The sequence below is a fragment of the Tachyglossus aculeatus genome, chromosome X1 (genome assembly GCF_015852505.1).
Source record: "Tachyglossus aculeatus isolate mTacAcu1 chromosome X1, mTacAcu1.pri, whole genome shotgun sequence".
Taxonomy (NCBI): Eukaryota; Metazoa; Chordata; class Mammalia; order Monotremata; family Tachyglossidae; genus Tachyglossus; species Tachyglossus aculeatus.
This window is the reverse complement of record NC_052101.1, coordinates 6,405,496-6,420,890: the sequence shown is the minus strand read 5'-3', so window position 1 is coordinate 6,420,890 and position 15,395 is coordinate 6,405,496. Positions and strand designations below refer to the sequence as shown.

Here is a 15,395-nt window from a genome sequence, read left to right as displayed (position 1 = left end):
CTGAAAGAGGGGAGAGAGAGAGAGAAAGGGGCAGAGGGTTGAGGGGGAGAGAGAAAGAAAGGAAGGGGAGGTGAAGGAGGATGTACAACTTACTCAGGCTGCATAAAAACAAAGCAAAAAGAGGGGAAAATGCCAACTGTTCAGCCCTCCAGGAAACCCGAGGCAACTTTCTTCTTTAATAGTGTGAGAATCACACTGCACACAAGCTGAACAAAGCCTCTTAATGGGTCCCGGTGCCAAAAACTTTTTCAGGGAGTTACACTTTCTAGGGGAGAGAGAGGCTGGCAGGAAACAAAGTTATTTCATTTTGGTTCTCCCCCCTAAAGGACTGTTGAAGTGATTACTTAGTGGAAAAGAGAAATAGATCTTTGAATTACCATACTTTAGTCCACAAAGTCATTTATTTGTGAACCTTCCTTGATATCTGAAAAGTTTGTTTTGTCCTCAAAGTCACCTGTTTACTTGTGAATCTTCCTTGATATCTGAAAAGTTTCAATTTTGTCCTCAAAGTCATTTGTTTACATGTGAATCTTCCTTGACATTTGAAAAGTTTCAATTTTGTCCTCAAACTCATTTGTTCACATGTGAATCTTCCTTGATATCAGAAAAGCTTCAGTGTTGAAAGGAAACCATTCAAGTGTGAAAATACCCATGCAGAAATAATGCTCTCTTGGGTTAAGTGTGAAAGCCATATTTTTAAATTCAATTAACTTTTCTCATCAGAAATTTCAGTAACTAATACAATAAACGAAGTCGACTTTGAGCCAGTTTTCAAACACTTGAAAAATCTTATGGCATTTAGATATTTGAAAGTTAGATTTCTATTTGACCAAAATGAACATTAGAAATGTTAGAAATGTAACATTAGAAATGATAGAAATGTTTAGGAAGCATTATATAACATTTGTATGTGCTCTCATTCATCTTCAATAACCGTATCCATTTTTCTTATCAATTTTTAAAAACATAATCTTAGCTGCAGCTAGTGGTGATTTTAGCAAATTTCCATTCCTTAATTAATCAAAACATGATTTCCCTCTTTAATCCTAAACACATCAGAATAGATCTTGGAAGTTAGAGGACCAGAGGTTTTACCAGGCTCTGACGCTTGCCTGCTGTGTTACACTGGGCAAGTCAGTTGACATCTCTCGGCCTCAGTTTCCTTAACTGTAAAATGGGGCTTGAATACCTATTCTCACACCCCTTTAATAATAATAATAATAATAATTATTATTATTATTATTATTATTATTATGGTATTTGCTAAGTGCTTACTATGTGCCAAGCATTGTTCTAAGCGCTGGTATAGATACATGTGGGGCTCACTGTCTTAATCCCCACTTTACAGATGAGGTTAACTGAGGCACAGAGAAGTGAAGTGACTTGCCCAAAGTCACAGAGCTGACGTGGTGGAGACTGTGTCCAACCTCATTATATTTCATATATAAGTAAAGACAAAAGTAAGTGCTTAACAAATATTTGTATTATTGTTTTTGTTGTTATTATGCAAAATGGAATTTCTACCTGGTATAAAAAGCAAAGCAAAGCTCATCTATCTAGTAGGCTGAGGTGTATTGTCATCGGAGGAAAAGAATACAGAAAATACCCAGTTATTTTGTCATCATTTCCATTAGAAAAGCAGGCTATTCCCTGGAAGCCACGATAGAAATGATAATGGAGGTCAAGGACAGCAACAGCAGCAAAATGGAAACATGCTAGCTTGTGAGATCATGATGGTAAAATATAAAAGTATGATGATCGTTGGAAGAAACAGTCTGAGTGGAGCTCAGTATGAAGAATGAGTAAAATAAAAATAATAACAATACTACTAATAATGATTGTGGTATTTGTTAGGTGCTTACTGTATTCCAAGCACTGTACTAAGTGCTGGGATAATTATAATTATAATTATTATGGTTTTATTAAGCATTTACTATGTACCAAGCACTGTTCTAAGCACTGGGGTGCATATAAGGTAATCATGTTGTCCCACGTGGGGCTCACAGTCTTAATCCTCATTTTACAGATGAGGTAACTGAGGCACAGAGAAGTGAAGTGACTTGCCCGAGGTCACACATCTGACAAGTGGCAGAGCCGGGATTAGAACCCACGCCCCCTGACTCCCAAGCCCCGGCTCTTTCCACTAAGCCACGCTGCTTCTCCACAGTAATGATAATAATATCATCATCAATCGTATTTATTGAGCGCTTACTATGTGCAGAGCACTGTACTAAGCGCTTGGGAAGTACAAATTGGCAACATACAGAGACAGTCCCTACCCAACAGTGGGCTCACAGTCTAAAAGGGGAAGACAGAGAACAAAACCAAACATACTAACAAAATAAAATAAATAGAATAGATATGTACAAGTAAAATAAATAAATAAATAGAGTAATAAATATGTACAAACATATATACATATATCCAGGTGCTGTGGGGAAGTGAAGGAGGTAAGAAGGGGGGGATGGAGAGGGGGGCTCCATCCCCCTCCATGGGTGGAGGATGGAGACTGTGAGCCCATTATAATAATAATGATAATAATAATGACGGCATTTGTTAAGCGCTTACTATGTGCCAAGCACTGTTCTAAGCACTGGGGTAGATCCAAGCTTAACAGGTTGTCCCACGTGGGGCTCACAATCTTAGTCCCCACTTTCCAGATGAGGGAACTGAGGCAGAGAGAAGTGAAGTGACCTGCTCAAAGTCGCACCCTGACAAGTGGCAGAGTTAATCAGGTCCCACATGGGACTCACTGTCTAAATCAGAGGTTATTCCTCTCAAACCAACCTACCCACTTCTCATCTCTCTTGCTCACTCTGTCACTTCTGCTCAGAATTTTCTTCCCCTTCACATCGGGTAGAACGCTGTTCTCCCTATCTTCATGCCACATTTTAAATCACATCTCCCCCCCAGGAGACATTCCCTCATGAATCTCTCATCTCTCCCACTTTAGATCCCCCCAAGTGATTTATTAACATCATAAAAAGGGGAGAGGAGGAACTGTATTGTCATGGTCTACGTTAAGCATTTAGTACAGTGCTCTGCACACAGTAAGTGCTTAATATATACCACCGACACTATGACTCCACCCAGTTCATTCATTCGATCCTGTATATATGTATATATGGTTGTACATATTTATTACTCTATTTATTTATTTATTTATTTATTTTACTTGTACATTTCTATCCTACTTATTTTATTTTGTTGGTATGTTTGGTTTTGTTCTCTGTCTCCCCCTTTTAGACTGTGAGCCCACTGTTGGGTAGGGACTGTCTCTATGTGATGCCAATTTGTACTTCCCAAGCGCTTAGTACAGTGCTCTGCACATGATAAGCGCTCAATAAATACGATTGATTGATTGATTGATTGAGCACTTACTGTGTGCAGAGCTCTGTACTAAGTGCTTGGAAAGTACAATTCAGCAACAAATAGAGACAGCCCCTGCCCACAACAGGCTCAGAGTCTAGAAGGGGGTAGACAGACATCAAAACGAGTAAACAGGCATCAATAACATCAATATAAATAGAATTATAGATATAATAATAATAATGGTATTTGTTAAGCTCTTACTATGTGCCAAACACTGTTCTAAGCGCTGGGGTAGATACAAGGTAATCATGTTTTCCCACGTGGGGCTTGCAGTCTTAATCCTCATTTTACAGGTGAGGTAACTGAGGCACAGAGAAGTGAAGTGACTTGCCCAAGCTTACACAGCTGACAAGTGGCGGCGTCAGGATTAGAACCCACGACGTCTGACTCCCAATAGACTTTCCTATAGGTACATCATTAATATAAATAGAAATATGTACATATGTACATAAGTGCTGTGGGGCAGGGAGGGTGAGTAGAGCAGTGGGAGTGATGGGAAGGGGAAGGGAGAGCAGAGGAAAAGGGGGGCTTAGTCTTGGAAGGCCTCCTGGAGGAAGTGAGCCTTCAGTAGGGCTTTGAAGGGCGGATTGTGATTGGTATTATTCAGTTATTTCCTGAAAAGAAAGTGAGACGTGTGGTGATTATGAAATCGTGAAATAATTATCAAAGTCAAATCCTACCTGGTCAAATGACAAATCTATCTCTGAACAGGAAGCATTGTGACCTACAGGATAGAGCCAGGGCATGGGAGTCTGCTGTGTGACCTTGTTCTCTGGGCCTTAATTTCCTCATCTGTAAAATGGGGATTAAGACTGTGAGCCCCATGTGAGACATGGGACTGTGTCCAAACTGATTAGTCTGTATCCACCCTAGTGCTTAATATAATCCCTTTTAGACTGTGAGCCCACTGTTGTGTAGGGACTGTCTCTATATGTTGCCAACTTGTACTTCCCAAGCACTTAGTACAGTGCTCTGCACAAAGTAAGTGCTCAATAAATACGATTGATTGATTGGTACATAGTACAATGCCTGGTGCTCAACAAATATCATTAAATACCATTCTAGATTGTGAGCCCGCTTCTAGACTGTGAGCCCGCTACTGGGTAGGGACCGTCTCTATATGTTACCAACTTGTACTTCGCAAGCGCTTAGTACAGTGCTCTGCACACAGTAAGCGCTCAATAAATACAATTGAATGAATGAATGAATTTTAAAAAAAGAAGAAAATCTGTAATTGGCCTTTTTGAGAAGTTGAACCCAAATCTTATTTTTTTTTACCTTTGCTTCCCCATTGTATTTTCATATGCACAACTACATTATTTTTCCTAAATTCAAACTTTTTTTTCCAGGACACAAAGATTTTTATCTCTGATACCCAGTGACTCCAAATCAAGATTAAGTCACACCAGCAACTCTTAAGAGTAGGCAGAACTCTTCCCCCCACCACCATTTTTTCATTCCTAAATAAAAAAAAAAAAAACAGTTTCTGGGAGCTAGGTAATTTGGAGATCTATCCAAGAAATTTTAATGAATAGGAAGAATGATATGAATGTTGAACATCTGTTACAATGGCTATATTTGATTATTTTATCATTACTCTTCCTCTCTCAAATTGAACTTCATTAGACAGTTAATGAAAAGACCATGATTTCAATATAGCATATATTTCTATGCCTGTGATGGTGGAGCAACCTACATTTTCATGAATGAAATCACGGATTTCCTTTAATAAATTATATCCACTGTTCATTTTTATAAAATGCACATCACATCCTTTACAAGGTTTAAAACCGTGAATTCATTTTTCATTTTTAAAGTGATATCGAATGATTGATTCTTCAACATATTTAAAGAATAGCACAGGCCACGCATCATAGGACTTTGGTTGAGGATTAAGGATTATGATCTAGTGAAAAGAGCAAGCATCCTATTGTGGGAATAGCTACTCAGAGACAGTAATAAACCTGAAGAATACAAGCATTAGGCAGAGATAAATATGAAAGATATTTAAAGATGAATTTGAGTGCTATTTAAACTACCTTTTTTTCATTGTGTTCTAATTTATTTCCAGGAAACTTTTCTATGAACCATGATTTTCGTCTTTAATTGTGCCTTTGCCTACCATTTATGCTTTATATTGGTATTCTTGGGTTAAGGAAAAGGATATTTAAAAAATGGGGATGTGTTTGAACAGAGTACCAAGGAAACTTGTGTGATTAGTGACGAAGCTGTCTACACACACAGCAGGTCTCTGATGGTTATAGCTCTACACTGCCGTTGAAGGCTTCCTATGCAAAATGGGGAATGATTAAATCTTAAAGATGTGAATCTCACCTTTTCACTCAATCATCAAGCAACAGGGAAACATTAGGAGGTTCCATCGTATCAGAACTACTATGTTTTAACCAGTTTTCCAAGATAATGAGGGTGTGTCCTTGGTTTTAAAAATGATTACTCCAACAGATCACTAGGAGCATACCATCTGCATGTTGCTTAAAAAAAATTCTTGAGTAGCAATTAATTGAAATGCGCATCAATTCTAGACCCTGGGTTGATTTAAGGCTACAAGGGTTTGGAGCCTCTAATCAATCAATCAATCAATCGTATTTATTGAGCGCTTACTGTGTGCAGAGCACTGTACTAAGTGCTTGGGAAGTACAAGTTGGCAACATATAGAGACGGTCCCTACCCAACAGTGGGCTCACAGTCTAAAAGGGGGAGACAGAGAACGAAAACAAACATACTAACAAAATAAAATAAATAGAATAGATATATACCAGTAAAATAAATAGAGTAATAAATATGTACAAACATATATACATGTATACAGGTGCTGTGGGGAAGGGAAGGAGGTAAGATGAGAGGGATGTAGAGGGGGATGAGGGGAAGAGGAAGGAAGGGGCTCAGTCTGGGAAGGCCTCCTGGAGGAGGTGAGCTCTCAGTAGGGCCTTGAAGGGAGGAAGAGAGCTAGCCTATCCCACTCATTCTGGAGCATCCTTTTTCCTCAAATCCAGTACCTTGGAGCATTTGAATACCCTCATCCATTTTCTGGACTTTGCCCCTTTTGTCATTCCCTTCAAACTTTTCCTTTCCAATATAATCTCCCATCCACTGTAGACGACTCCATACCGAAAAAGATCCCCATCTTTATGGAAGCAGATGGATTCTCTATAGAGTTCAGGGTATTGATCAGTTTTAAGATGGCACTCAAAGCTTCGTTATGGAATAAGGCTGACCTTGGAAGGACTGTGTTTACACGACTGTGAAATGTTACTATTATAGTGCCGTTATAGCTCTCCGCTGTGTTCAAAAATGGCTACCCTTACTGATGGGATTTCATCCACTCGTGACCAATCTCCAAGACACTGTGTTCTTGAAAATATAAGACGGCAGTTTTCCAGACTCCTTGTGAATGAGGAAAGAGGATGGGATTGCTAGATCGAGCTACTCAGCGCATAGACTGATGTTGTAGAATCAACCACAAGGTTGTGTCTCCTTCGACAAGAGACCAGAGACTTAACAGGCCAGGATCATGTTCTAGTGGAAAGAGTAAGAGTCAGTAGGTCAACAGTTCTGTCGTGGAACACTTCTTTAGAAGCAGCGTGTCTCAGGGGAAAGAGCCCGGGCTTGGGTGTCAGAGGTTGTGGGTTCTAATCCTGGCTCTGCCACTTGTCAGCTGTGTGACTTTGGGCAAGTCACGTAACTTCTATGTGCCTCAGTTCCCTCATCTGTAAAATGGGGATGAAGACTGTGAGCCAAAAGTGGGACAACCTGATCGCCTTGTATCTCCCCCAGCGCTTAGAACAGTGCTTGGCACATAGTAAGTGCTTAATAAATATCATTATTATTATTATTATTATTATTATTATTATTATTATTATTATTATTGTCAGCTGTGTGACTTTGGGCAAGTCACTTAACTTCTCTGTGCCTCAGTTCCCTCATCTGTAAAATGGGGATTAAGACTGTGAGCCCCACATGGGACAACCTGATTACCCTGTATCTACCCCAGTGCTTAGAGAAGCAGCGTGGCTCAGTGGAAAGAGCCCGGGCTTTAGAGTCAGAGGTCATGGGTTCAAATCCCTGCTCTGCCACTTGTCAGCTGTGTGACTTTGGGCAAATCACTTCACTTCTCTAGGCCTCAGTTCCCTCATCTGTAAAGTGGGGATGAAGAGTGTGAGCCGCCCGTGGGACAACCTGATCACCTTGTAACCTCCCCGGTGCTTAGAACAGTGCTTTGCACATAGTAAGCACTTAATAAATGCTATTATTATTATTATTATTATTATTGTTATTGTATTATTATTACCAGTGCTTGGCCTATAGTAAGTGCTTAACAAATACCAACATTATTATCATTATTATTATTATTATTATTATTATTATTATTATTATTATTGTGTGAATGGCTACTTTGAAACAGTAATAAACCTGAAGAAAACAAGCATTATGCAGAGATAAATACAAAAGTGATGTTTTGCCTTGTCTTATGCCGTCGAGTTGTCTCCAACCCATAGCGACACCATGGACATGTCTCTCCCACAGTGCCCCACCTCCATCTGCCATTGTTCTGGTAGTGGATCCGTAGAGTTTGAGCCCACTGTTGGGTAGGGACTGTCTCTATATGTTGCCAATTTGTACTTCCCAAGCGCTTAGTACAGTGCTCTGCACACAGTAAGCGCTCAATAAATACGATTGATGATGATAGACTTTCCTCGGTAAAAATCCAGAAGCGGTTTACCATTGCCTCCTTCTGCGCAGTCAACTTCCGTCTCCTCCCTCGACTCTCTCCCATGTTGCTGCTGCTCAGCAAAGGGGAATCTTGACTTGTAGCAGGTGGCCTGCCACTCTCTAGCCACTGCCCAAGCTGGGAATGGAATGGACAGGCCTCTGCGTAACTCTCCTTCCCCTATTCATTCAATCGTATATTACATATTTACTATTCTATTTATTTTATTTTGTTAATTTGTTCTGATGTCTGTCCTCCCCTTCTAGACTGTGAGCCTACTGTTGGGTAGGGACCAGCTCTATATGTTGCCAACTTGTACTTCCCAAGTGCTTAGTACAGTGCTCTGCACACAGTAAGCACTCAATAAATACTATTGAATGAATGAATATGTTCCCCCTCCCCATCCCCCCCACCTTATCTCCTTCCCCTCCCCACAACACCTGTATATGTGTATATATGTTTGTGCGTATTTATTACTCTATTTATTTATTTTACTCGTACATATTTATTCTATTTATTTTATTTTGTTAATATGTTTTGTTTTGTTGTCTGTCTCCCCCTTCCAGACTGTGAGCCCGCTGTTGGGTAGGGACTGGCTCTATATGTTGCCAACTTGGACTTCCCAAGTGCTTAGTACAGTGCTCTGCACACAGTAAGCGCTCAATAAATATGATTGATTGATTCCCCCTCCTCCCCCTCTCTATCCCCCCCACCTTAGCTCCTTCCCCTCCCCACAGAACCTGTATATATGGATGTATGTTTGTACATATTTATTACTCTATTTATTTTACTTGAACATATTTATTCTTTTTATTTTATTTTGTTAATATGTTTTGTTGTCTGTTCTACCCTTCTAGACTGTGAGCCTACTGATCGGTAGGGACCGTCTCTATATGTTGCCAACTTGTACTTCCCAAGTGCTTAGTGCAGTGCTGTGTACACAGTAAGCGCTCAATAAATACGATTGAATGAATGAATGGAAACTCTCTAGATGTAGGTATATATATATACATATATTAAAACATCTTCTGTGTGATTGTGATCTTGAACAAGTCACTTTACTTCCCTGAGCCTCAGTTACCTCATCTGGAAAATAGGGATTAAGACCATGAGCCCCATATGGGACAGAGACTTTGTCCAATCTGATAGGCTTGTATCTATCCCAGTGCTTAGTAAAGTGCATGGCACATAGTAAGCACTCTAATCCTGGTTCTAATCCTGGCTCTGCCACTTGTCTGCTGCGTGACCTTGGGCAAGTCACTTAACATCTCTGCGCCTCAGTTACCTCATTGATAAAATGGGGATTAAGATTGGGAGCCGCATGTAGGACAGGGACTGTGCTCTGCACAGCGTAAGTGCTCAATAAATAGTAAGCACTTAACAAATACCATTAAAAAAAGGTAAAAAAGTAAAATCAATATGGTGATACAACTACTGGGGTTATCGTTTGATAGACATTTGCTGCTGCATAATATTTGCCTGTGAATAACTGCATTAATTAGGATGTGTGTGGGAAATCAATTCATACGAAATATAGGCAATCTAGAGTAACATGGAAAAAAGTGGTCTCTAAGGACTTTCAGATACGGATTTTAGCTGTTGTACTGTTAGTTTAATAGATAACTTCGTGGTGTGATCGTAGTCCAAAAATAGGATATATTCTACTTTGTCAAAAATATGTATATTTGCATCTGAAGCCTAGGGCATCCTGTTTTTCCTTAGTCAGGCTGTGTATTCCACAGCATGTGCATTTGATGAAGCAGAGTGGATCAATGGAAAGAGCACGGGCTTGGGAGTCAGAGGTCATGGGTTCAAATTCCGGCTTTGCCAACTGTCACCTGTGTGTCTTTGGACAAGTCACTTCACTTCTCTGTGCCTCAGTTACCTCATCTGTAAAATGGGGATGAAGGGTTCAAATCCCGGCTCTGCCAACTGTCACCTGTGTGACTTTGGGCAAGTCACTTCACTTCTCTGGGCCTCAGTTACCTCATCTGTAAAATGGGGATGAAGACTGTGAGCCCCATGCGGGACAACCTGATCACCTCGTATCCTCCCCGGCGCTTAGAATAGTGCTTCACACATAGTAAGCGCTTAACAAATGCCATCATTATATTATGAACACCTACTGTGTGCACAGCCCTTCACTAAACCCTGAGCATGGTAGAATCCCTCGCTCCCCAGGTCTGTACTTTTTTCACAGGGCCAACCTGCTCAATAATGATGATGGTGGTGTTTGTTACGCACTTACTGTGTGTCATCATCATCATCAATCGTATTTATTGAGCACTTACTATGTGCAGAGCACTGTACTATGCACTTGGGAAGTACAAATTGGCAACATATAGAGACGGTCCCTACCCAACAGTGGGCTCACAGTCTAAAAGGGGGCGACAGAGAACAAAACCAAACATACTAACAAAATAAAATAAATAGAATAGATATGTACAAATAAAATAAATAAATAAATAGAGTAATAAATATGTACAAACATATATACATATATACAGGTGCTGTGGGGAAGGGAAGGAGGTAAGATGGGGGGGATGGAGAGGGGGACGAGGGGGAGAGGAAGGAAGGGGCTCAGTCTGGGAAGGCCTCCTGGAGGAGGTGAGCTCTCAGCAGGGCCTTGAAGGGAGGAAGAGAGCTAGCTTGGCGGATGGGCAGAGGGAGGGCATTCTAAGCGTTGGTTGGATACAAGCTAATCAGGTTGAAGACAGTCTCTGTCCCACATGGGGCTCACAGTCTTAATCCCCATTTTCCAGAAGAGGTAACTGAGGCACAGTGAAATGACTTGCCCAAGGTCACACAGCAGACAAGTGGCACAGCCAGAATTCGAACCCAGGTCCTTCTGACTCTCAGGCCCAGGCTCTGTCCATCAGACTATACTGCCCATCTCGTTAAGGTTTAATGATCACTGCTTTTTCTAATTGATCTCTACTTAAGGTAGTAACTGATTCCTATATATGAATATTCTTGGTTATCAGCAACGGTGATATTTAAGCCACATTTTCTAAAATATCATATCTTTTTCTAGTCTAAAACATACATGTGCAGCTGGCAAGGAGACACGCTTTGCTTCACAGTGGATTTTGCCTTAGGATTCACGTGCTTTGACAGCAAAACAAAGGTAAGAAACCGAATATACTTAGTGTACTCTTCGGGGCTGATCTAGTCATTGGCTACAATTAAATAACTATACCCCAGGTTTATTTACTTAATAATAGTAATGATGGTATTTGTTAAGCACTTACTATGTGCAGAGCACGGTTCTAAGCACTGAGGGGATACAAGGTGATCAGGTTGTCCCACATGGGGCTCACAGTCTTAATCCCCATTTTCCAGATGAGGTAACTGAGGCAAAGAGAAGTGAAGTGACTTGCCCAAAGTCACAGAGCTGACAATTGGAGGAGCTGGGATTTGAACCCGTGACCTCTGACTCCAAAGTCCTAGCTCTTTCCACTGTGTCGCGCTGCTTCTCTACTTAGAGTTTTGAGTGATATTCCCAAACATTAGGTAATTTAACTGCCCATAGAAATAAAGATTTGGACATCAATGTTAGTGGCACATGACGTTTCTAGGTTTTTGGCTAGACCCCACCTCTGGTTGACTGTGTAACCTTGGGCTAATCACTAACCTCTCTGGGCTTCAGTTTCTTCAGCTGTAAAATGGTGATAAATTAGCTTTTAAGTTCCTTATGGGACAGGGAATATGTGCAATATCACTACTGTGGCATTTAAAGTTTAGTAAATACCAGGATTATTAATTGTCTAAATTAGCTGTATGAAATATCTGAATTCACCAGATATTAATCACACCTCCACCTCCCAATCACTTCTTAATGCATGAGCCACCATTTTGCACTATTTCTGGATTGTATTTAGACAACAGATTGTCAGAGATATTTTTACTCACCATTCTGAATGCTCCTAAGGCAATGGATGGTGGATGTTAGAAATGAATTTAGTCCCAACCCAGAATACCTGTGAAATTAGCTCATCATTTAAAAGATGCCTGTGCTCAGATGTTCTTTTCCAACCCTTGGTGATGTAAGCAACACACAATGAGAATCCTAGTTATATGCAGATACCTCCGAATAAAGGTTTTAAAATTTGAGTAAAGTCCTATGCAATGCTGAATATATTCTGAAAGATGTAGAAATCACGTAAATTACATGGAAAATGGAACTTGGGCAGCTAGATAAGAAAGCTAGTAGAGCTGTTCTGAAACAAACCTTCTGAAAGCTGGAAGTCAGTTCATTCATTCACTCAACTGCATGTATTGAGCGCTTACTGTGTGCAGGGCACTGTACTAAGCACTTGGAAAGTACAATTTGGCAACAGAGACAATCTCTACCCAGGAACGGGTCTAGAAGTTAATTCATTCATTCATTACTGTGTGCAGAGCACTGTACTAAGCGCTTGGGAAATACAAATCAGCAATATATAGGGACGGTCCCTACCCAACAACGGGCTCACAGTCTAGAAAGGGGAGATGGACAACAAAACAAAAAAAGTAGATAGGTGTCAATACCATCAGAATAAAGAGAATTATACCTATATACATGATTAATAAAATGAATAGAGTAATAGACATGTACAAATATACACAAGTGTTGTGGGGAGGGGAAGGGGGTAGGGCAGAGGGAGGGAGTAGGGGTGATGGGGAAGGGAGGAGGAGCAGAGGAAAAGGGGGGCTCAGTGTGGGAAGGCCTCCTGGAGGAGGTGAGCTCTCAGTAGGGCTTTGAATGGGGGAAGAGAGCTAGTTTGGCAGATGTGAGGAGGGAGGACATTCCAGGCCAGAGGTAGGTCGGGGGCCAGGGGTTGACGGTGGAACAGGCGAGAACAAGGCCTAGTGAGGAGGTTATTTATTTTTTATTTATTTATTTATTTTTATGAGAACTGTAACACATTCATTTGTTGATTTTTTTTCCCTTACGTATGTGTTTTTAAAGAGGATTGGCAAACCAAGAAGATCATTTTGAAATATTTATAAAAAAATTTTACTAGGTCATCCTGAGTTTGTAGTAGTAAATGATCCATTCTCACATATTCTATCTTGTGTAATAGAATTTTTGATGGGAAGCATTTTGTTTGGCAGATGAGAAATTGGGGGCAAGAGAGTTCCTTGAAGTGAGGGTAACAATTAATTGATCAATCAATGGTATTTTTTGAGAACTATGTGCAGAGCACTGTACTGAGCACTTAGGAGAGTACAATCCAATAGAATTAGCAAACGCATTCCCTACGCATAATGAGTTTACAGCCCATAGGGTTTAGGTGTAAATGATCAGTGATTAGTGATTAGTACAGTGCTCTGCACACAGTAAGCGCTCAATAAATACGATTGAATGAAATGATTGCTCCATTATGTTACCAATTTGTACTTCCCAAGCGCTTAGTACAGTGCTCTGCACACAGTAAGCACTCAATAAATGTGATTGATGATGATGATTTGAGATGAGTGCCTTCTGTGTTGCACTGTTAGACAACTCCATTAGGGACTGTTAGCAGGACAGCTACTTAGGTATAGGAAAAAGGAAGATGTATTACATCTATAAATATTGGCTGTCAATTAGGGCAACCGTCATAGAGGTCCACTGAGCATGCTCAATCAAACAATATATCAGTGGTATTTTGAGGGATTATTACATACAGAGCACTGTTCTGAGCACTTGGGATTCATTCATTTATTTATTCAGTAGTATTTATTGAGCACTGACTCTTTGCAGAGCACTGCACTAAGCTCTTGGGAGAGTACAATACAACAATAAATGGACACATTCCCTGCCCACAATGAGTTTACAATCTAGAGGGGGAGACAGACATTGAGCTATTAAGAGAGTACAATTGGTTGAGTTCAGTACAACTGAATTAGTAGATACGTTCCCTCCTTGTGTTGGAGAAGGAATGGGTTGACTGGATCACCGCTTTGCCTCAGTACTGGTGTTCATTATGTTTTTATGTTTGGAGAAATTGGGATTCAGAATGATGTAAGAAAGGAGAGATGTAAAGAGAATTATAATAAGATCACATCAGCTAGCCTGAGCTACTCTTGGAATACCGAATGTCTAAGTACAAATACTGATTTTACCCATTCCTTTCTTCCCTTCATATCCTAATGTACCTCACATGAAAAAAAAATACACAAGAGCTACTAAATAGAACAGGGGCTATTGATTTTACTTGTCTTCAGTACTGCGAATATCACTTAAGAAACCTAGGGGAAATCTTTTATTTTAAACTTTGCCTTAGAAGACATCAGACTTTTACTTCCCAAACAGCCAGAGAATCCTGAAAGTATCCTTGGTGAATGATTTTCGGTACAATATTTCAAAGTGTTCCACCTAACTGAAATAGCTTTTATCCTTTTCTGTTTCTACTTTCTACCTTGACTTCCTCCCCCTCATCGAATCAAAACTTTAGAGCTATTTATCATCTAAATGGGAAGATTTTTAATGTTAAGGCAACTCCCATAGCCTGCAGAAACTTTGCAGAGATTTTCTACTGTGCTTTTTAAAACAGAAAACTTTGCTATAAGAAAGAAAAGTAGACATAATTAATCTTTTATAAGACATCCATAAATTCTTTATTAATCTCAAATGTTTTTTATAAAGGGCAAGTGCTTTCAGCACTTAGAACTGTACTTTGCACATAGTAAGCACTTAATAAATGGCATTTAAAAAAATGGTTTACCAAAAATTAATTTCCTTTCACAATCTCACATAATAAAGCCTGGTCAACTATATTTTTCAAATTACATTTCCTGCCACAAATTAATAGGTGGGACTGGTAAAATTAAAATTATTCCCCCCGTAGATTATTTCTTATTACACAAGACCCAGCCCCTAAATCTTAATTTGTGATAAGTATGTAGTGAGTTAGCAAAAAAAAAAAAACTTACTGCAAAGCAAGGAGCCACATAGATGAAATAAAATATAACAAATAACTTCTAGACTGTGAGCCCACTGTTGGGTAGGGAGCGTCTCTATATGTTGCCAAATTGTACTTCCCAAGCGCTTAGTACAGTGGTCTGCACACAGTAAGTGCTCAATAAATACGATTGAATGAATACAGGGTGGAAAATGGAATGGAAAAGTGCTATAAAGAACACAAACTCTGTTCCTTGTAGTGTACTGATCGATTAATTGGTCTGAAAACAAAAAGAAGTATAGAGAGTGGTCGGAATGACAAAAATCCCCTAGTCACTTTGGATAGAGAGAAAAGAGAAGGGAAGGAGTCTGAGTTGGCATAGACTATTTTAGCCTCCAATCAATCAAATAAATACAAACCAGAAT

The 15,395-nt window shown here is 39.9% G+C and overlaps 1 protein-coding gene across 1 annotated transcript in view; it reads left to right on the top strand.

Annotated features, from left to right (window-relative positions):
• The window catches only part of SNTG2 (syntrophin gamma 2), a 161,703-nt gene that overhangs the window by 124,143 nt on the left and 22,165 nt on the right, over positions 1-15,395 (top strand). Inside the window, exon 17 of the mRNA XM_038771653.1 lies at positions 11,136-11,228. Within this exon, the coding sequence (XP_038627581.1) occupies positions 11,136-11,228 (93 nt within the window). The remainder of the gene's footprint in view (positions 1-11,135; positions 11,229-15,395) is intronic.